Below are 22,140 nucleotides of genomic sequence, written 5' to 3' on the forward strand. Positions count from 1 at the left end.
GAGTGGTTTTTGTATATTGTTAATATGTTCCTCAATTCCATAGCACTCCCATATTTGTTCTGATAGTCTGTCTGTTGATTCTTTTGGATATTTATATAGATACACATATAATCTATGAGTAATAAAATTTTGTTTCTTATCTTTTAATTCTTTTTTTCCCTCATATTTATTAGATTTGGGGACTAGGAGTTCATCAATCACCTAAGAAAAACAAACTAGAACAAAATGATTAGTAATTGAAATGTGTAAGGATGCTATTAAATATTACAACAGTAACTGAAAAACACATATGTAACAAATAAAATAATGTGATACCTTAGAACAACTTTACCTATTCACATATGGCAGGCATAGAAGATGGATTAGAAATGCAATGAATAATCTCTGGGAGGGAGGAACATATTAACAGAGGGCAGAGTATCAAGGAAATTTGGAGAGACACTAAAGTCACTAGTAACATGGCAAAAGTCACAGAGAAAAAAGTTTATCACACTAGCAAGTAGACAAGGGAAAGTGATGAAGAGTAAGTTCTTAGGTGTTTTTGGGGGACATTTTCACTCCATTACGCCTATGTGTTTAACTTGTACTGCCAGTTAAACGTCACTGTAATAAAATACAAAACACCACCTCCAAATTTGAATAAAGCTGCAAACTTACCATCAAGTGTTGTGTTCATAATGAAGCCAAGTAACACTACATCATTGGCACATGGGCACTTTGCCGTTTTGAGATCTACCACATGTGGATATAATTTACTGATGTCGTTTTTTGTCATTATAGTCCCAAGTTTCCACTGAAGAATAGGTTCTGCGGAAATCAAGTTTTGGTGTTTAAGTTGTGGCAGCACTCTTGAAAATAGAACACTACTGTTTTCTTTTTTGTTTTTATCTTTAAAAAGTTTTTTTTTAATTTTTATAAATTGAAATATAGTTGATTTACAATGCTGTCTTAATTACTGCTGTACAGCAAAGTGACTAAGTTATACATATATATACATTCTTTTTCATATTCTTTTCCATTATGGTTTGTCACAGGCTATTGAATATAGTTCTTTGTGCTATACAGTAGGACCTTGTTGTTTATTCATTCTAGATACATCAGTTTGCATCTGCTAATCCCAAACTCCCAAGCCGTCCCTCTCCCACCCCCCTCCCCCTTGGCAACCAGCAGTCTATTCTCTATGTCCATGATCTGTTTCTTAGATAGGTTCATTTGTGTCATACTTTAGGTTCCACATATAAGTGATATCATATGATATTTGTCTTTCTCTGTTGGACTTACTTCACTTAGTACAATAATCTCTAGCTGCATCCATGTTGCTGTAAATGGCATTATTTCATTATTTTTTATGGCTGAGTGATATTCCATTGTATATATGTACCACATCTTCTTTATCTGTACATCTGTCAACAGACATTTAGGTTGTTTCCATGTCTTGGCTATTGTGAATAGTGCTGCTATGAACACAGGGGTGCATGTACCTTTTTGAATTATGGTTTTGTCTGGATATATGCCCAGGAGTGGGACTGTTGAATCATATGGTAGTTCTATGTTTAGTTTTCTGAGGAACTCCCATACTGTTTTCCACAGTGGCTGCACCAACTTACATTCCCACCAACAGTGTAGGAGGGTTCCCTTTTCTCCACACCCTCACCAGCATTTGTTAGTCATAGACTTTTTAATGATGGCCATTCTGACCCACATGAGGTGGTACCTCATTGTAGTTTTGATTTGCATTTCTCTGATAATTCATAACTGCTTTCTTTTATGGGTTTTAAAGGCACTATGTAAAGGAACTGTTCCATTGTTTTAAAAAATGGGTGTATTACCTCACTTTTCATCAGTTAAAAATAGGTTGTTGATTCTTATTTTCCAGAGTAGGAGGAATGAAGTCTAATTTCCTTGAAGGGGGCCTGGCCAGGTCATACTGCAGAAGAGCAGGTGAGGTGGGAGATACTGCTTTGAACATCTTTGGAGAATACAATTGGCCACAGGATCTATCTCTAGAAATGGAGTTGCTGGATCACAGGGTTTGCACATTTATAGCATAGAGAATAACTTCTGCTTTGAGAGGCCACACATTTACTTTCTGTTCACTTTCCCAATCCCATAGAGAGCAGGATATATATATATATATATATATATATATATATATATATATATATATATATATAAGAATAAATCTAGAAAAGCAATAGGGAACAGGGAAAGTTGTCATCAGTGGCCAAGACACTTAGAAGGATTTCTGGAAGATACAAGGGAGTTAGGGAGGAACAAACAGGAAAAACCAATCAGAGGTAGGACATCTCCAACCCTTCAATGCAGCAATCTACTCTTAGATATACAAAGGGTTGGAGCTGGATAAAGTCAAATTTTAAAGCATGAGAAATGGGAGGATTTTTTTTTCTGAAAAAATGAGAAAAGAGAATACAAAAAGTAAGCAAGGACAGTTTGACAGAGTACTGTTGTCCGAATTTCAAAAATAGTCAAAGGACTTTTAAGAATAGAGACACAATCACTCTGTAGCTATTTACATTTCTGCATCGTGAATCTCCTCCATCTCCTCATCAAACTCTCAATAAAATCTGCTACAAAGCCAAAGACTTTAGGCTTTGTATGCTTCACTTTGTGCAAAGCAAGAAAAGGAGCTAAGTTTCCATCTGGGTTGACATAGTGTAGCACAGCGACAGCCAAGAAGAAGAAGAGAAACAATTTATAACCAAACTAATTCACTCTGAAATTCAAAGAAATCTGGGGTAAGGCAGTTGACTTTCCAGGGTATAGCATACATGTACAATTAATGACCAGATCTTAAAGGACAGGGAGATTTGAGCTTGTATCTGGGACATGATTGCACTGAATCGAAAATGCCTCTTTACCCATGTGGTCTATTTTAAACGTTTTAAGAATGAGGGAGTGATCAAAAGTCTTGACTGCTGAGAAGCTACAAAGGAGATGGAAAAGTGACCAATGAGAAAGTGACTGGTGATTGTATTAAGAGCAATTTTAGTGGAGTAGTCTGGACTCCGGATCAGAGATGAGGAAGTAGGGACAATATTTTTCAACATCTCATTTGAGATAGGTAATGAAGAAAGGTTCCCAACTGTAACTCTAACCTTAATGCTTGATTGCCACTTCCCAATGTTTTCTCCTCATGTCTTCAGCATCTCAGAAAATGATACCACCATCCACTTCATTGCTCAAGTAAGAAATCTAGGATTCATCCTTAATATCTGTGTCTTTCATCCCCAGTCCACCCAGAGGTCATATCAGCTCTACTTCTAAACTGTATCCTGAAGACTCTAACTTCTCACCATCTCCACTGCTCGTCCCACAGCCCAAGTACCCCAGACCATCTCCTGCGTGGACTGTGGTGACAGCTGCCAACCAATTTCCTTTATTCCATTCTTGTCTTCCTTCCTTGACAGTCAGTTCTCTACACAGCAGCCAAAGTGATCTTTTTCATAGAGCAGAAGTCGGAATTTATCACTGTCTTGCTTAAAATACTCCAGTGGCTTTTCATTATAATTAGAATAAAATCCACACTTTACCGTGGTCTCTGCCAGTCTCTCTACACTCATCCCACACCACTCTGTCATCTACTGTGCCCCGACGACACTGGCCTCCTCTCTGCAGCTGCAACCTTTAAGAATTATTCATTCTCCACGGTGGCCGGACCGATTTACATTCCCATCAACAGTGCACAAGGGTTCCTTTTTTCCACAGCCTTGCCAACACTTGTTACGTCTTGACTCTACAATAATAGCCATTCAGACAGGTGTGAGGTGATAGCTCACTGTAGTTCCGAGTTGCACTTCCCTGATGATCAATGAGGTTGAGCATCTTTTCATGTGCCTGTTGGCCATCTGCATGTCTTCTTTGGAAAAATGTTCAGTTCTTCTGCCCATTTTTAAAATCAGGTTTTTCACTTTTTTTTATGTTGAGCTGTATGAGTTCTTTGTATATTTTGGATGTTAACACCTTATCAGATACATCATTTGCAAATATCTTCTCCCATTCAGTAGGCTTTTGGTTTTGTTGATAATTTCCTTCGCGGTGCAAAAGCCTTTTACAATAGCTGATGTGGTCCCATTTGTTTTTGGCTTCGGTTTCCCTTGTGTGAGGAGAAAGATCCAAAAAAATACTGCTACAACTGATGTCAAAGTCTGTACTGCCTACGTTTTCCTCTAGGAGTTTTATGGTTTCAGGTCTTACATTTAAGTCTTTAATCCATTTTCAGTTATTTTTGTATAAGGTGTGAGAAATTAGCCCAGTTTGATTCTTTTGCCTGTAGCTTTCCAATTTTCCCAAAACTAATTATTGAAGAAGCTGTCTTCTCTCCCACTGTACATTCTTGCCTCCTTTTTTGTTCGGTAGATGTATTGAATGCATAAGTGTAGATTCATTTCTGGACTCTTGATTCTGTTCCATTGATCTATGTGTCTGATTTTTGAGCCAGTACCACAGTTTTAGTTACTATAACTTTACAGTACAACAATTTAAAATCAAGGAGCATGATACCTCTAGCATTGTTCTTCTCAAGATTGTTTTAATGGGAAAATATGTATACATATAGCTGATTCACTTTGTGATAAAGCAGAAACTAACACAACATTGTAAAGCAATTATACTCCAATAAAGATGTTAAAAAAAAAGATTGTTTGGGCCATCCAGGGTCTTTTGTGTTTCCATATATATTTTAAAATTACTTGTTCTACTTCTGTGAAAAATGCCATTAGTATTTTTTTTAAAACATCTTTATTGGAGTCTAATTGCTTTACAATGGTGTGTTAGTTTCTGCTGTATAACAAAGTGAATCAGCTATACATATACATATATCCCCATATCTCCTCCCTCTTGCCTCTCCCTCCCACACTCCCTATCCCACCCCTCTATGTGGTCACAAAACACCAAGCTGTTCTCCCTGTGAATGCAGCTGCTTCCCACTAGCTATCTATTTTACATTTGGTAGTGTATATATGTCCATGCCACTCTTCTCACTTTATCCCAGGTTACCCTTCCCCCTCCCCGTGTCCTCAAGTCCATTCTCTACATTGGTGTCTTTATCTTGTCCTGCCCCTAGGTTCTTCAGAAACATTTTTTTTTTTTTTTTTAGATTCCATATATATGTGTCAGCATACGGTATTTGATTTTCTCTTTCTGACTTACTTAACTCTGTATGACAGACTCTAGGTCCACCACCTAACTATAAATAACTCAATTTCATTTATTTTTATGGCTGAGTAATATTCCATTGTATATATGTGCCACATCTTCTTTATCCATTCAGCTGTTGATGGACACTTAGGTTGCTTCCATGTCCTGGCTATTGTAAATAGAGCTGCAATGAACACTGTGGGACATGACTCTTTTTGAATTATGGTTTTCTCAGGGTATATACCCAGTAGTGGGATTGCTGGGTCATATGGTAGTTCTATTTTTAGTTTTTTAAGGAACCTCCATACTTTTCTCCATAGTGGCTGTATCAATTTACATTCCTACCAACAGTGCAAGAGGGTCCCCTTTTCTCCACACCCTCTCCAGCATTTATTGTTTGTAGAGTTTTTGATGATGGCCATTCTGACCAGTCTGAGGTGATACCTTACTGTAGTTTTCATTTGCATTTCTCTAATGATTAGTGATATTGAGCATGCTTTCATGTGTTTGTTGGCAATCTGTATATCTTCGTTGGAGAAATGTCGATTTAGGTCTTCTGCCCATTTTTGGATTGGGTTGTGGTTTTTTTTTTTCTTTTTTTGATATTGAGCTGTATGAGCTGCTTGTATATTTTGGAGTTTAATCCTTTGGTCGTTGCTTCGTTTGCAAATATTTCCCCCCATTCTGAGGGTTGTCTTTTCATCTTGTTTATGGTTTCCTTTGCTGTGCAAAAGATTTTAAGTTTCATTAGGTCCCATTTGTTTATTTTTGTTTTTATTTCCATTTCTCTAGGAGGTGGGTCAAAAAGGATCTTGCTGTGATTTATGTCATAGAGTGTTTTGCCTATGTTTTCCTTGAAGGGTTTTATACTGTCTGGCCTTACCTTTAGGTCTTTAATCCATTTTATTTTTTGTGCATGGTGTTAGGGAGTGTTCTAATTTCATTCTTTTACATGTAGCTGTACAATTTTCCCAGCACCACTTATTGAAGAGACTGTCTTTTCTCCATTGTATATTCTTGCCTCCTTTATCAAAAATAAGGTGACTTTAGGTGCGTGGGTTTATCTCTGGGCTTTCTATCCTGTTCCATTGATCTATATTTCTGTTTCGTGCCAGTACCATACTGTCTTGATTACTGTAGCTTTGTAGTATAGTCTGAAGTCAGGGAGCCACAATCCTCCAGCTCCGTCTTTCTTTCTCAATTGCTTTGGCTATTCAGGGTCTTCCGTGTTTCCATACAAATTGTGCAATTTTTTGTTCTAGTTCTGTGAAAAATGCCATTGGTAGTTTGATAGGGATTGCATTGAATCTGTAGATTACTTTGGGTATAGTCATTTTCACAATGTCACAATGTTGATTCTTCCAATCCAAGAAAATGGTATATCTCTCCATCTGTTTGTATCATCTTTAATTTCTTTCGTCAGTGTCTTATAGTTTTCTGCATACAGGTCTTTTGTCTCCTTAGGTAGGTTTATTCCTAGATATTTTTATTCTTTTTGTTGCAGTGGTAAATGCAAGTGTTTCCTTAATTTCTCTTACAGATTTTTCATCATTAGTGTATAGGAATGCAGGAGATTTCTGTGCTTAATTTTGTATCCTGCAACTCTATGAAAATCACTGATTAGCTCTAGTAGTTTTCTGGTAGCATCTTTAGGATTCTCTATGTATAGTATCATGTCACCTGCAAACAGTGACGTTTTCCTTCTTCTTTTCCGATCCGGATGCCTTTTATTTCTTTTTCTTCTCTGATTGCTGTGGCTAAAACTTCCAAAGCTATGTTGAATAATAGTGGTGAGAGTAGGCAACCTTGTCTTGTTCCTTATCTTAGTGGAAATGGTTTCAGTTGTTCACCATTGAGAACAATGTTGGCTGTGGGTTTGTCATATATGGCCTTTATTATGTTGAGATAAGTTCGTTCTATGCTTACTTTCTGGAGGGCTTTTATCATAAATGGGTGTTGAATTTTGTCAAAAGCTTTTTCTGCACCTATTGAGATGGTCATATGGTTTTTATCCTTCAATTTGTTAATAAGGTTTATCACATTGATTCATTTCCATATATTGAAGAATCCTTGCATTCCTGGGATAAACCCCACTTGATCATGGTGTATGATCCTTTTACTGTGTTGTTGGATTCTGTTTGCTAGCATTTTGTTGAGGATTTTTGCATTTATGTTCATCAGTGATATTGGCCTGTAGTTTTTTTTTTTTTTGCAGTACGCGGGCCTCTCACTGTTATGGCCTCTCCCGTTGCAGAGCACAGGCTGTGGACGCACAGGCTCAGCGGCCATGGCTCACAGGCCCAGCTGCTCCGCGGCATGTGGGATCTTCCCAGACTGGGGCACGAACCCGTGTCCCCTGCTTTGGCAGGCGGACTCTCAACCACTGCACCACCAGGGAAGCCCTGTAGTTTTCCTTTTTTGTGATATCTTTGTCTGGTTTTGGTATCAGGGTGACGGTGGCCTCGTAGAATGAGTTTGGGAGTGTTCCTTCCTCTGCTATATTTTTGAAGAGTTTGAGAAGGATAGGTGTTAACTCTTCTGTAAATGTTTGATAGAATTCACCTGTGAATCCATCTGGTCCTGGGTTTTTGTTTGTTGGAAGATTTTTAATCACAGTTTCAATTTCAGTGCTTGTGACTGGTCTGTTCATATTTTCTATTTCTTCCTGGTTCAGTCTCGGAAGGTTGTGCTTTTCTGAGAATTTGTCCATTTCTTCCAGGTTGTCCATTTTATTAGCAAATAGTTGCTTGTAGTAATCTCTCATGATCCTTTGTATTTCTGCAGTGTCAGTTGTTACTTTTCCTTTTTCATTTCCAATTCTGTTGATTTCAGTCTTCCATTTTTTCTTGATGAGTCTGGCTAATGGTTTACAAATTTTGTTTAACTTCTCAAAGAACCTGATTTCAGTTTTATTGATCTTTGCTATCATTTCCTTCATTTCTTTTTCATTTATTTCTGATCTGATCTTTATGATTTCTTTCCTCGTGCTTTTTTTTTTATTATTATTCTCTCTCTAATTGCTTTATATGTAAGGTTAGGTTGCTTATTTAAGATTTTCCCTGTTTCTTGAGGTAGAATTGTATTGCTATAAACTTCCCTCTTAGAACTGCTTTTGCTGCCTCCCATAGGTTTTTGGTTGGCATGTTTTCATTGTCATTTGTTTCTATGTATTTTTTTATTTCCTCTTTGATTTCTTCAGCGATCTCATGGTTATTTAGTAGTGTACTGTTTAGCCTACACGTGTTTGTATCTTTTACAGACTTTTTTCCTGTAATTGATATCTATTCTCATAGTGTTGTGGTCAGAAAAGATACTTGATATGATTTCAATTTTCTTAAATTTACCAAGGCTTGATTTTTGACCCAAGATATGATCTATCCTGGAGAATGTTCCATGAGTACTTGAGAAGAAAGTGAATTCTATTGTTTTTGGATAGAATGTCCTACAAATATCAGTTAAGTCCACCTTGTTTAATGTATCATTTAAATCTTGTGTTTCCTTATTTATTTTCATTTTGGATGATCTGTCCATTGGTGAAAGTGGGATGTTAAAAGTCCCCTACTATGATTGTGTTCCTGTCAATTTTCCCTTTTATGGCTGTTAGCATTTGCCTTATTTATTGAGGTGCTCCTATGTCAGGTGCATAAATATTTACAATTGTTATATCTTCTTCATGGATTGATCTCTTGATCATTATGTAGTGTCCTTCTTTGTCTCTTGTAATAGTCTTTATTTTAAAGTCTATTTTGTCTGATATGAGAATTGCTACTCCAGTTTTCTTTTGATTTCCATTTGCATGGAATATCTTTTTCCATCCCCTCACTTTCAGTCTGTATGTGTCCCTAGGTCTGAAGTGGGTCTCTTGTAGACAGCATATATATGGGTCTTGTTTTTGTATGCATTCAGCCAGTCTATACCTTTTGGTTGGAGCATTTAATCCATTTACATTTAAGGTAGTTATCAATATGTATGTTCTTATTACCATTTTCTTAATTGTTTTGGGTTTGTTATTGTAGGTCTTTTCCTTCTGTTGTGTTTCCTGCCTAGAGAAGTTCCTTTAGCATGTGTTGTAAAGCTGGTTTGGTGATGCTGAATTCTTAGCTTTTGCTTGTCTGTAAAGGTTTTAATTTCTCAGTCTAATCTGAATGAGTACCATGCTGGGTAATCTTGGTTGTAGGTTTTTCCCTTTCATCACTTTAAATATGCCCTGTCACTCCCTTTTGGCTTGCAGCATTTCTGCTGAAAGATCAGCTGTTAACATTATGGGGATTCCCTTGTATATTATTTGTTGGTTGTCTCTTGCTGCTTTTAATATTTTTTCTTTGTATTTAATTTTCGGTAGTTTTATTAATATGTGTCTTGGAGTGTTTCTCCTTCGATTTATCCTGTATGGGACTCTCTGTGCTTCCTGGACTTGATTCAGTATTTCCTTTCCCATATTAGGGAAGTTTTCAACTATAATCTCTTCAAATATTTTATCAGTCCCTTTTTTTTTCCTCTTCTTCTGGGACCCTTATAATTCAAATGTTGGTGCGTTTAATGTTGTCCCAGAGGTCTCTGAGACTGTCCTCAATTCGTTTCATTCTTTTTTCTTTATACTGTTCTGTGGTAGCTATTTCCACTATTTTCTCTTCCAGGTCACTTATCCACTCTTCTTTCTCAGTTATTCTGCTATTGATTCCTTCTAGAGAATTTTTAATTTCATTTATTCTGTTGTTCATCATTGTTTGTTTGCTCTTTAGTTCTTCTAGGTCCTTGTTAAACATTTCCTGTATTTTCTCCATTCTATTTCTAGCATTTTGGATCATCTTTACTATCATTACTCTGAATTCTTTTTCAGGTAGACTGCCTATCTCCTCTTCATTTGTTTGGTCTGGTGGGTTTTTACCTTGCTCCTTCATCTGCTGTGTCTTTCTCTGTCTTCTCATTTTGCTTAACTTACTGTGTTTGGGGTCTCCTTTTCGCAGGCTGCAGGTTTGTAGTTCCTGTTGTGTTTGGTGTCTGCCCCCAGTGGGTAAGGTTGGTTCAGTGGGTTGTGTAGGTTTTCTTGTGGAGGGTACTGGTGCCTGTGTTCTGGTGGATGAGGTTGGATCTTTTCTTTCTGTTGGCCAGGACCAAGTCCAGTGATGTGTTTTGGGGTGCCTGTGAACTTATTATGATTTTAGGCAGCCTCTATGCTAATGGGTGAGGTTGTGTTCCTGTGTTGCTAGTTGTTTGGCATAGGGTGTCCAGCACTGTAGCTGGATGGTTATTGAATAGAGCTGGGTCTTAGTGTTGAGATGGAAATCTCTGGGAGAGCTTTCGCTGTTTGATATTACGTGGGGCTGTGAGGTCTCTGGTGGACCAATGTCCTGAACTCGGCTCTCCCACCTCAGAGGCTCAGGCCTGACACCCAGCTGGAGGACCAAGACCCTGTCAGACACATGGCTCAGAAGAAAAGGGAGAAAAAAAAAGAGACAGAAAGAAAGAAAAATAAAATGAAGTTATTAAGATAAAAAATATTGTTAAAAATAAAAAAATTAAAAAGTAATAAAACAAAAAGAGAGAGCAACCAAACCAAAAAACTAATCCACCAGATAACAAGTGCTAAAAACTATACAAAAACAAACAACAACAAAAAAAAAAACAGAGCGAACCCTCGTACAAATGGTAAAAGCAAAGCTATACAGACAAAAGCCACACAAAGAAACATACACACTCAGGAAAAGAGAAAAAGGAAAAAATATATATATATAAAAGGAAGTGAGCAACCAAATAAATGCACAAATCTACCAATGATAATAAGCTCTAAATACTAAACTAAGATAAACATAAAGCCAGAAACAAATTAGATGAAGAAAGCAAACCCCAAGTCTACAGTTTCTGCTAAAGTCCACTGCCTCAATTTTGGGATGATTCGTTGTCTATTCAGGTATTCCACAGATGCAGGGTATATGAAGTTGTGGAGATTTAATCTGCTGCTCCTGTGGCTGCTGGGAGTAATTTCCCTTTGTCTTCTTTGTTCGCACAGCTCCCGGGGTTCAGCTTTGGATTTGGCCCCGCCTCTGCGTGTAGGTCGTCTGAGGGCATCTGTTCCCACCCAGACGGGACAAGGTTAAAATAGCAGCTGATTAGGGGGCTCGGCTCACTCAGGCTTGGGGGGAGGGAGAGGTATGGAATGTGGGGCGAGCCTGTGGCGGGAGAGGCTGGCATGACATTGTAACAACCTGAGGCGTGCCGTGCGTTCTCCCAGGGAAGTTGTCCCTGGATCATGGGACCCTGGCAGTGGCGGGCTGCACAGCCTCCCGGGAGGGGAGGTGTGGAGAGTGACCTGTGCTTGTACACAGGCTTCTTGGTGGCTGCAGCAGCAGCCTTAGCGTCTCATGCCCATCTCTGTTGTCTGCACTGATAGCCACAGCTCGTGCCGTCTCTGGAGCTCGTTTAGGTGGTGTTCTGAATCCCCTCTCCTCATGCACCCTGAAACAATGGTCTCTCGCCTCTTGGGCAGGTCCAGAGTTTTTCCCAGACTCCCTCCCGGCTAGCTGTGTCACACTAGCCCCCTTCAGGCTGTGTTCACTCAGCCAACCCCAGTCCTATCCCTGGGATCTGACCTCCGAATCCCGAGCCTCAGCTCTCAGCCCCCACCTGCCCCAGCAGGTGAGCAGACAAGCCTCTCGGGCTGGTGAGTGCTGGTCGGTACTGATCCTCTGTGTGGGAATCTCTCTGCTTTGCCCTCTGCACCCCTGTTGCTGTGCTCTCCTCCGTGGCTCCGAAGCTTCCCCACCGCCCATCCCCCATCTCCACCAGTGAAGGGGCTTCCTAGTGTGTGGAAAATTTTCCTCCTTCACAGCTCCCTCCCAGAGGTACAAGTCTCATTCTTACTCTTTTGTCTCTGTTTTTCCATTTTTCTTCTGCCCTACTCAGGTACGTGGGGAGTTTATTGCCTTTCGGGAAGTCTGAGGTCTTCTGCCATTGTTCAGTAGGTGTTCTGTAGGAGTTGTTCCACATGTAGATGTATTTTTGATGTATTTGTGGGGAGGAAGGTGATCTCCATATCTTACTCCTCCTCTGTCTTGAAGTTCCCCTACACCATTAGTATTTTGACAGTGATTGCATTGAATCTGTAGATTGCTTTGGGCAGTATGGTCATTTTAACAATGTGAATTCTTGTGTTTTTGTTTTTTAATCCATTCAGCCACTATGTTTTTATTGGAGCATTTAGTCCATTTGCATTTAAAGCAAAATTATTGAAACGTATATACTTATTACCATTTTGTTCATTGTTTTCTGGTTTTGTGGGTTTTTTTCTCTTTTCTGTTCCTCTCTTCTTCTTTTGCTCTCTTCCTTTGTGCCTGATGACTATCTTTAGTATTATGTTTGGATTCATTTCTCTTTTTTGTTTATCCATCATAAGTTTTTGGTTTGTGGGTACCATGAGGTTCATATATAACAGCCTATGTACATTATTATTTACATGATAATATACATGATTATTTTAAGTTGATGATCTCTTAAGTGGGTCTGACCCAGACTCTTTTCAAATTACTGCCTCTGCACTGAGACTCAGAGCATGTTAGATTTCGTGTGTGCCCTTTCAGAGCAGAGTCTCTGTTTCTCACAGCTCTCTGGCTCTCCCACACACAAGTCCCACTAGCTATCAAAGCCAGATGTTCTGGGGGCTTGTCTTCCCAGTGCAGGACCCCTGGTCTAGGGAGCCTAATGTGAGGTTTGGACCCCTTGCTCCTTAGGGAGGACCTCTGAAAGTGTGATTATCCTCTCATTTATGGGTTGCCTACCTGGGGATGTTGGTCTTGACTATACAGTGTCTCTACCCCTCCCACTCATTATATTTTGGTTCCTTCTTTATTTGCTTAGCTGTGGGAAATCTTTTTTGCTAGTCTTCTTGTCATTCTCATAGATAGTTGCTCTGTAAATAGTTGTAATTTTGGTGTGCCTATGGAAGGAGGTGAGTTCAGGGTCTTCCTACTTCACCATTTTGGCCCTGAATCATCATTATTTTCTTAAAGCTACCCAGGTGTTTCTTTCCATAAGATGAAATATTTATTTTTACTCTGGCTTCTACATAGCACCATATCAAAGCGGGTGCAAAAGAATAAAAGTAAAAAGGGAAGGTGAGGAAAATGAGAATAAATACAAACTCCAGGATGGAGGTTTTTTTCTATATACTATGGCTGACCCAAAAATTGGGCTATAGATCAGACAATTGAAAAAGAAAAGCCTAGTCAGTTATATGCCTCAGTGCTCATAACCTTAAAACAACCAATTTTTTTATGAAGAAATACAAATGTTCTTACTAAGACTGAGCAAAACTTTTTGCTTGATGGTCCTCATAAAGTAGACTGTGATGCAATAAACAATATCTTCTATAACATCTTTATAGAAGATGCAAAAACTAACTCTATAAAGCCAATTGTTTATGATGACCCCCCAATATGGCTATAGAAAACATATATTTCCACATTTCTATAACACTTTTTTTTTTTTTTTTGCGGTATGCGGGCCTCTCACTGTTGTGGCCTCTCCCGTTGCGGAGCACAGGCTCCGGACGCGCAGGCTCAGCGGCCATGGCTCATGGGCCTAGCCGCTCCGCGGATCCTTCCAGACCAGGGCACGAACCCGCGTCCCCTGCATTGGCAGGCAGACTCTCAACCACTGCGCCACCAGGGAAGCCCTCTATAGCACTCTTTACTGAGCTCTATTAACAATTACCCATGTGTATTTAATTCTTTGCCTCATCAGATTGTAAGCCCTTCAAGAGTCATGATCATCTCTTATTTATCTATCTCTAGCACTTAGCACAGAGTCTGGCGTGTCATAGCTTACAAGGTTTGTTGAAAGAATATTACAAATTTTCACTTCACTTTTATCTACTGACATTTACCTCGAACACTATCCAATAGTGTTCCTTCAGTAGTATAAATATTTAATCCATGTTGCAAAGTGATCCTTACTAACCATTCTTCTACAGCTGCAATATCTGTTTGAAAACAAAAGGCAAACAATCAGCTATTTTTTTGTATGTCACGTTGGTGAAATTTAAGACTATATGAACATTACCGACCACAATTACCTTTTATTTCCCAATCATTTTGATTGCATTTATATATGTTTTCCCAGCAAACATTTTGATGATAAAATAAGGAAAAAAGAATTATGAAGTGATCTTACCAATACAGCAATGAACCCAGACAATAATATTTTAGATTATAATTTTTCTCTGAGAGCTCTTGTAGCTTGGTAAGAAGCAAATTGTGACACTTCAGGTGAAGTGGTATAATATTTTTTGAAAGTAGACCATGATTAATTAAAATATTTAGTATATCAGGAATTCCCTGGTGGTCCAGTGGTTAGGAATCTGCGCTTTCACTGCCCAGGGCACAGGTTCAATCCCTGGTCAGGGAACTAAGATCCCACAAACTGTGTGGCATGGCCAAAAATAAATAAATAAAATAAAATAAATAGTATAAACCCTAGGGCAAACACCAAAAAATTTCTTTAAAGAATAATAAACCAATAGCTGAGACAAAACAGAATCATAAAAAATAATTAATATGGATGAAGAAAGAAAAAGAAAAGTAAAACAGAAGAGATAGAATAGAAAAAACCCTAATGGTAGATTTCAGTACAACCATACTAAAAATTGCATTAAATGTAAATGGCCTAAAAATACTAATTAAAAGACAGATTTCCAGATTAGATGTGAAAATCAAGACTGAAAGATATGCTAACTCTAAGAAACCCACTTTAAATACAAAAGCATAACTGAGTTAAAAGTTAAAGAATGGGTGGGCCTGGGGAAGCCAAGGTGATGAACTCAGCCTGGGTGCTGCAGCAGTTGTACCCATAAGTCGAGGCTGAAACCAGGGCATGCTCACGAAGAACATGCCTGACCCGAACAGCTCAGCTACACAAGCCCTCATGTCCATCCAGGCCTCTAGGTGGATCTGTGCACCACCCTGGCGAGGATATGGCTCTTCTAGTGGCTGCTTAAACAGCTAAATAAGTAGATCAAGTGCTATTTATGCTTCTTGCTGTCACTGCTCTTTATCAAGCAATTCCTGGATTGGGGGAAAGATAATGGTGTGAGAAAATATCCTATATGTTTCTACAAAAGGAGCTTCCTGCACAACTGGCCAACACAATGAGAGAAGTCAATCTTCTGATGGGTAACAACTGGACTTCAGTGTGCCTGGTTCCAAGTTGGTATAGGCATAGCTTTCTTGAACTTCTGAAATATGAAAATAAGAGCACTGAGAATCCACAGGTCTTGTATAACTTTATACAAGTCTTGATAAAAATCACAAATAGAAACAACAATGTGGTTCCTATAATGGTACATGGAGTGATCGAATGTAAGGGAAAGTATGGGTTTCAACAGCAGTAAGAGCCAATATTTTCTGGATTGGTTTTATACCAACTGTATCTCTTTCCACATGCATATTAACTGGCACACACTTCTGTTTGGTGGTGATACTAACCCTGCTCATCCTAAACACACAGGAAATATTAATCCCACCTGTAATGTGGCTCATACAGTGAAAGATGTATATGAAGCAGCCAAGAGACTGTGTGAACAGTGTCAGCTGGTAGACCCAGAGCTGGAAGTTGAAGAGGTCAATGCCAAAGCTCTAGGCAAACCTATTCAGGTAGTTTATGTGACCTCATATCTGTTTCATATGCTATTTAACAACTCAGTGAGAACAACAATAGAACTGCACCAAGAATTACAGAAAAGAGGGCTATCTGGCTGTTAAAACCTTTGTTACTTTGGGTTAAGAAGACACATCCATTAGATCAGTGACTACGGTGATGGTACCTATTCTGAAAAATAGCACCATAGTTATTCCACTGATCGAATGTTTATTTTCTCTATATCAGCTGGACGTTTTCCATGGAGTCCTTCCTACACCTACTCCTGTTCTTCCAGTAAACTAGTAACTTGAGTAATTTTTCATTGTACCTTGCTGCAGTGTGGTTAGTGCCTGACATAGAAGAGCGTAGTCTCCCTATGGTTCTTGTAGCCTCATACCCTCCACCTCATTATTATAGAGTTGAGTGTCCACAGTCTCTTCAGGATTCTGAACTTCTTCCCCTTTCCAGACCCAGCAGATACCTACTGTTGCTCTTTGTGACCAAGTATCATGCTTATCTCAGACTACCAATTAGGGACCAAGGTATTTGGAAGTTAAAGACATCAGTTGAATCTACCTTGATAAGTCAGTATGCCAAGGTCCTTCCTCCCTTATATGCATCTCTCCTCCAATCTCTGGTTTAGATTTATGCCTTCCTCCACCACTGTGAGGCATCTGTACTTTTGTGTTAGATCACACTCATTGATGCACTGATTTTACTTTAAAATTCACTTGTGTACTTCTATTCTGTTGCTTAATGTGTTCTAAAAGTTGTCTTGGGGAAAAAATGTAAAAGAATGAAAAATATATCTTATGCAAATACTAATCAAAAGAAAGGTGTAATGGCTATATCAGTATCTGACAAAGGAGACTTCAGATCAAGGTAATATCAAGAATAAAGAGGAAAAATACATATGATAAAGGGATCAATTCACTGAAAAGGTATGACAGCCCTAAATGTGCACATGCCTAACAGAGCTTCCAAATACATGAATCAAAAGCTGATAAAACTGGGGATTTCCCTGGCAGTCTAGTGGTTAGGATTCCAGGCTTTCACTGCAGTGGCCCAGGTTCGATACCTGGTCGGGGAAATGAGATCCCACAAGCCGTGCAGCATGGCCAAAACAAACAAACAAACAAACAAAAACCTAATAAGACTAAAAGGAGAAATAAACAAATCAACAGTTATAGTTGGATATTTCAACACTCCTCTCTAAGTAACTGAGTAATGAGTGAGGATATAGAAAAGCTGAATAACATTATCAACCAACTGACCCAATAAACACTTATAGAGCACTCCAGTGACAAACAACAAAGTAAGTATTTTTTTCAAGTGCACAGGGAAGATTCACCAAATAGGCCATAAAAACCATCTTAACAAATGATCATACAAAATATGTTCTCAGAACATAATAGAATTAATCTAGAAAAATCAGTAACAGAAAGATATCTGGAAAATCCCCAGATATATGGACATTTTACAACACATTTCTGAATAACCACAGGTCAAAGAGAAAGTGGCATGGGGAATTAGAAAATATTTTGAAAGAAAATGAAAACACATAAAAATTTATGAGATGCAGATAAAGCAGTGCTAAAGAGAAATATATAGTAGTAAAATATATTAAAAAAGAAAGATCTCAAATCAATTATCTGAAACAGGGATTAAAAGATAGTACTGGCCTTATAAAGTGTCAAATAGTAAATATTTGGGGTTTTGTGGGCCATATGGTCTCTGTCTCAACACTTCAACTCTGCCATGGTAGCCAACAAGCAGCTATAGAAAACATAAATATATGAGCACAGCTGTGTTCCAATAAAACTTATTTACAAAAAAAAAAAAAAAAAACTTATTTACAAAAACAGGCAGCAGACCAAATTTGATCTGCAAACTGTAGTTTGCCACCTGCTGATCTAAAGGTCCCCAACTTAAGAAACTAGAAAAAAAGGAGCAAATGAATCCCAAAGGAAGTAGAAGGATGAAACAGTGAAATCAACGAAATGAAGACCAGAAAAACAATAATCACAATCAATGAAATCTAAAGATGCTTCTTTGAAAGGGTCAATAATGTTGATGAGCTTCCACCAGGCCAGACGAGTCAAGAAGGAAATAAAGATGCAAATGTCAATAAGATGAAATAGGGCACATCACTATAGACCCTTTAAGGTTAATAAAAGAATATCACAAAAACACCTAAGTTACAAATTCAACAATTTAGATGAAATGGACAAGTTCCTTGAAAGATACAAACTGCCAAAAGTCACTTCAGAAAAAACAGAAAGCTTGAATGTTCCCATATCTATTAAGGAAATTGAATTTGTAGTTAAAATCCTTCTCACAGAGAAAACTCCATGCCCAGAAAATTCCACTGGTGAATACCACCAAACATTTAGTGAAAAAAATACCAATTCTGCAAAAATTCTTCCATAATATAGGAGGGAACTCTTCTCAACTCATATTTATTTATGTATTTCCCTTTTTAGAAATGAGCTTTATTTCAGTGCAATTTAGATCTAAAAGCCTACATACTTACTTTGTCCTCTGACCAGGTTTACCTACCAGTCAGGATTTCAAAAACCACAAGCAAATCAAACACCTGTGAGATTATGGACAGCGCCCACCTTCGTTTCATTTTGGCAATTAAACCAGGACTCCCTTTGAAAGAAGCTTCTGTGCAAAACGCCGTATTTCCTAGAATGAGGCTCATTGTTTTCCCACCTTGAATTCACCCACTTAAAAAGCAGGTCCAGAAACCCAAGCTTTTAGAACTCAGTCCCAATATCACCACATAAGTCACTTTCATTCTAGCAATTGTATAGCTAATAGCCCCCAAATTGCCTTTATTTAACAGAGGGCTTCAAGGCAAGGCAAACTTTCTCAAAACACCCCTGTCTGCATCTGCCAACTGTTTTCCGTGGGACTCAGCAATACTTCACTCTTAAAGTCCTGGAGATGACCCCACCTGGCAAGCAGAGCCAGATCCCACCAGGAAGGAATGTAGACAAAGGGATCCTTGCTGGTCCCAGCACTGCTGTCAGACCCAGAAACAATGAACTTGTTCCTTACTCATAAACACTGTCCAATAAAGAGGCTACCATGAAACTCAGAAACTAAATTTTCTGCTCAGATTCCTGGATAAAAATGATTTTTAAAAATCTGTGTAATTCAGACCAAAAGATGATTATTTAAAAGAAAATCAAGAAATAGAAACAACTTTCTAGTAAGAGCTTGTTGGAAGACAGATTCCAATACGATAAAAACGATCTAGATAAGTCCTTTTGTCTATGGAGAATGCAGTGTTATCAGCCCCTTACACGAGCCCTCCTGATACTCCTTATAGACAGCATTTCAGTTCAGAAATCAAAGTGGAAATACCTTTGAAATGAAAACAGTGATGTGGCTGGAAAACCATGTGCATCAACGTTTTCCCACCTACCACGAGCCTGGGTTTTCTTGGCTTTCCCGTCAAAAACATTCTTGAACTCGTAGGGAACAGAGGAATGGAGACTTGGTGTCTGAAGCGCGTGTCTTCCGGGTTCCATATCTGGGGCTCAAGAGCCAACAGCAGGATCCTGTGGGACTCATGGAAGGTTCCCCAGGGCAATGAAGATTCTAAAGTTTCTTAAGCTCAGTATGAACTCAAGTCTGGTATCACCTGTGCTGGGCTCCCTCAACTCCTCCCCAAAGCCCTGTGTGCCCTTGGTTTTCAGCTTAAAGCTGAGCACCGCCCCCAGCGTTCATCAGCAGCAGCAGCTAAGCAACTCATTTGATAAAGACAGCATTACCTGATGCCGAAACGAGATAAAGGTATTACAAGAAAATAAAACTCCAGACTGATAACCCCAAGAACCCACTAGCCAAATGAGTCCAGCAATACACAAAAAGGATAATGCATCGTAACTAAGAGCTGTTTATCCTAGGATTGCAAGGCTGGTTGAGAATTCAAAAACGAATCAATGGAATTCTTCATATCATGGGATGAAAGAAGAAAATCCTCATAATCATCTCAATAGATGCAGAAAGAGCATTTAACAGAATTCAACACCAATTCTTGAACTCAGCAAACTAGGAATAGAAGGGAACTTCCTTAACCTGATAAGAGGCATCTGCAAAATACTTACAGATAACATCATACTTAATGAGGAAAGGCTGAATATTCTCTCCCTAAAGTTGGAAACAAGGCAGAGATGTCCTCTCTCACCATTCCTATTCAACATTGTACTGGAGATCCCACCAGCACAATAAGGCAAAGATAAACAAGTAAGTACGTAAGTAAATACATATATAAATAAATAAAATGAATCATATTAGAATGGAAGAAATATATAAAATTATCTCTATTTCTAGATGGATGTTTATCCATGTAGAAAATCCCAAAGAATATACAAAAGACTACTAGAACTAATAAGTGAATTTAACAAAGTTGCAAGATATAAGGTCAATCTACAAAAATCAATTACATATTTACATATTATTAATGAACAATTGGAAATTAAAATATTAAAAATAACCATTTAGGGCTTCCCTGGTGGCGCAGTGGTTGAGAGTCTGCCTGCCAACGCAGGGGACATGGGTTCGTGCCCTGGTCTGGGAAGATCCCACATGCCGCGGAGCGGCTAGGCCCGTGAGCCATGGTCGCTGAGCCTGCGCATCTGGAGCCTGTGCTCCGCAAAGGGAGAGGCCACAACAATGAGAGGCCCACGTACCGAAAAAAAAAAAAAAAAAACCATTTAAAGTAACATCAAACCCATGAAATACTTAGATATAAATTTCTTAAAGTATATGCAAGATCTCTATGCTGAAAATGACAAAACCCTGATGAAATAAGTCAGAGGAGATGTAAATAAATGGAGAGATATACTGTGTCCATGGATTGGAAGACTCAATATTGTTAAGACGTCAGTTCCCCCTAAACTTATCTATAGATTCAATGCAATTCTGATTGAGATTAAAAAAATCACAGCAGAATTTTTTGTAGAACTAAGCAAACTGATTGTAAAATTTACATGGAGAGACAAAAGAACTAAAAGAACAAAAGAAAAAGATCAAAGTTGAAGGGTTAATATTACTCATTATAAGCTTATTATTTATAAAGCTAAAGTAATCAAGTGTGGCATTGGTAAAGGATAGAGAGCCCAGAAATAGCAACTCAGTGGACACAAAATAGCTTTTACAAAAAAGGTGGTGGAATAATTGGATATCCATATTTCCCCCAAATTACCCTCAGTCCATATAATGTACAAAAACTAACTTAAATTCCGTCATAGGCCTAAATACAAAACCTAGAACCATAAACTTCTAGAAGTAAATATAGGAGAACTTTTTTGTTGGTTAGGCAAAGACTTCTTAGGTATGATGCCAAAAGTACAATCCATAAAATAAAAAACTGATAAATTAGACTTCATCAAAATTAAAAACTCTAATCTACAAAGGACATTCTTAAGAGATTAAAAATACAAGCCATAGACTAGGAGAAAATATTTATAAATCATATATCTGATAAAGGAGTTGTATCCAGAACAACAATGAACTTGCAAAAGATTTGAACAGATAATTCACCAAATGGCAAATAAGCACAAAAAAGGTTGTTCGTTCTCATTAGTTATTAGGGAAATGCAAATTAAAACCACAATTAAATATCACTCTACACCTATTAGAATGGCTAAATTAAATACAAACATATTTATACATATTAAAATATATTTATATATAAGTATACATATATACATATTGTATAAATATACATATATGTATAAATGTATATGTATACATGTATACAAACATACACATACACTTATATATACTAAGTGCTGGCATGGATCCAGATAACCTGGTGGTGAGAATGCAAAATGATACTGCTACTTTGGAAAATAGTTTGATAATTTCTTATACAGTTAAACTTACACTTACCATATGACACAGTAATCCTACTATCTGGTATTAGCCAAATGCAACAAAAATTTGTGTTCACCACAAGAATCTGTATGAGAATGCCTACAGCAGCTTTATTCATAATTGCCAAAAACTGAAAAAATCCAAATGCCCTGCAACAAAATAAACTATGGTACATCCATACAGTGGAATACTACCCAGTAAGAAAACAGAAAAAACTACAACATAGTGAATCTCAAATGAATTATGCTAAGTGAAAGTAGCCAGACTCAAAAGACTACATATTTGATGATTCCATTTATATGGCTCTGGAATAAACAAAACAATAGGAACAGAAAACAGATCCGTGGTTCCTGGGGTTCACGAGACAGAGTTCATTACTGGTGGGGTAATTTTACTGGATGATGGAATTGTTCTAAATCTCGATTCATGATTACACAATTGTATACATCTGTGAAA

General features: G+C 38.1%; 1 protein-coding gene and 1 pseudogene across 1 annotated transcript in view; one reads left to right on the plus strand and one right to left on the minus strand.

Annotated features, from left to right (window-relative positions):
• Nucleotides 1–22,140, minus strand: part of CATSPERB (catsper channel auxiliary subunit beta) — a 138,548-nt gene that overhangs the window by 90,738 nt on the left and 25,670 nt on the right. The window contains exons 6-7 of the mRNA XM_089908126.1: nt 14,039–14,134; nt 658–807 (exon numbers count right to left, since the gene is read on the minus strand). Coding sequence (XP_089764252.1) covers nt 658–807; nt 14,039–14,134 — 246 coding nt within the window. The remainder of the gene's footprint in view (nt 1–657; nt 808–14,038; nt 14,135–22,140) is intronic.
• Nucleotides 15,237–17,576, plus strand: LOC149750350 (pyruvate dehydrogenase (acetyl-transferring) kinase isozyme 3, mitochondrial pseudogene; annotated as a pseudogene).

Source organism: Delphinapterus leucas, chromosome 2 (assembly GCF_059928025.1).
Source record: "Delphinapterus leucas isolate spDelLeu-1000000601 "Yukka" chromosome 2, BTC_Dleu_Yukka2, whole genome shotgun sequence".
NCBI lineage: Eukaryota > Metazoa > Chordata > Mammalia > Artiodactyla > Monodontidae > Delphinapterus > Delphinapterus leucas.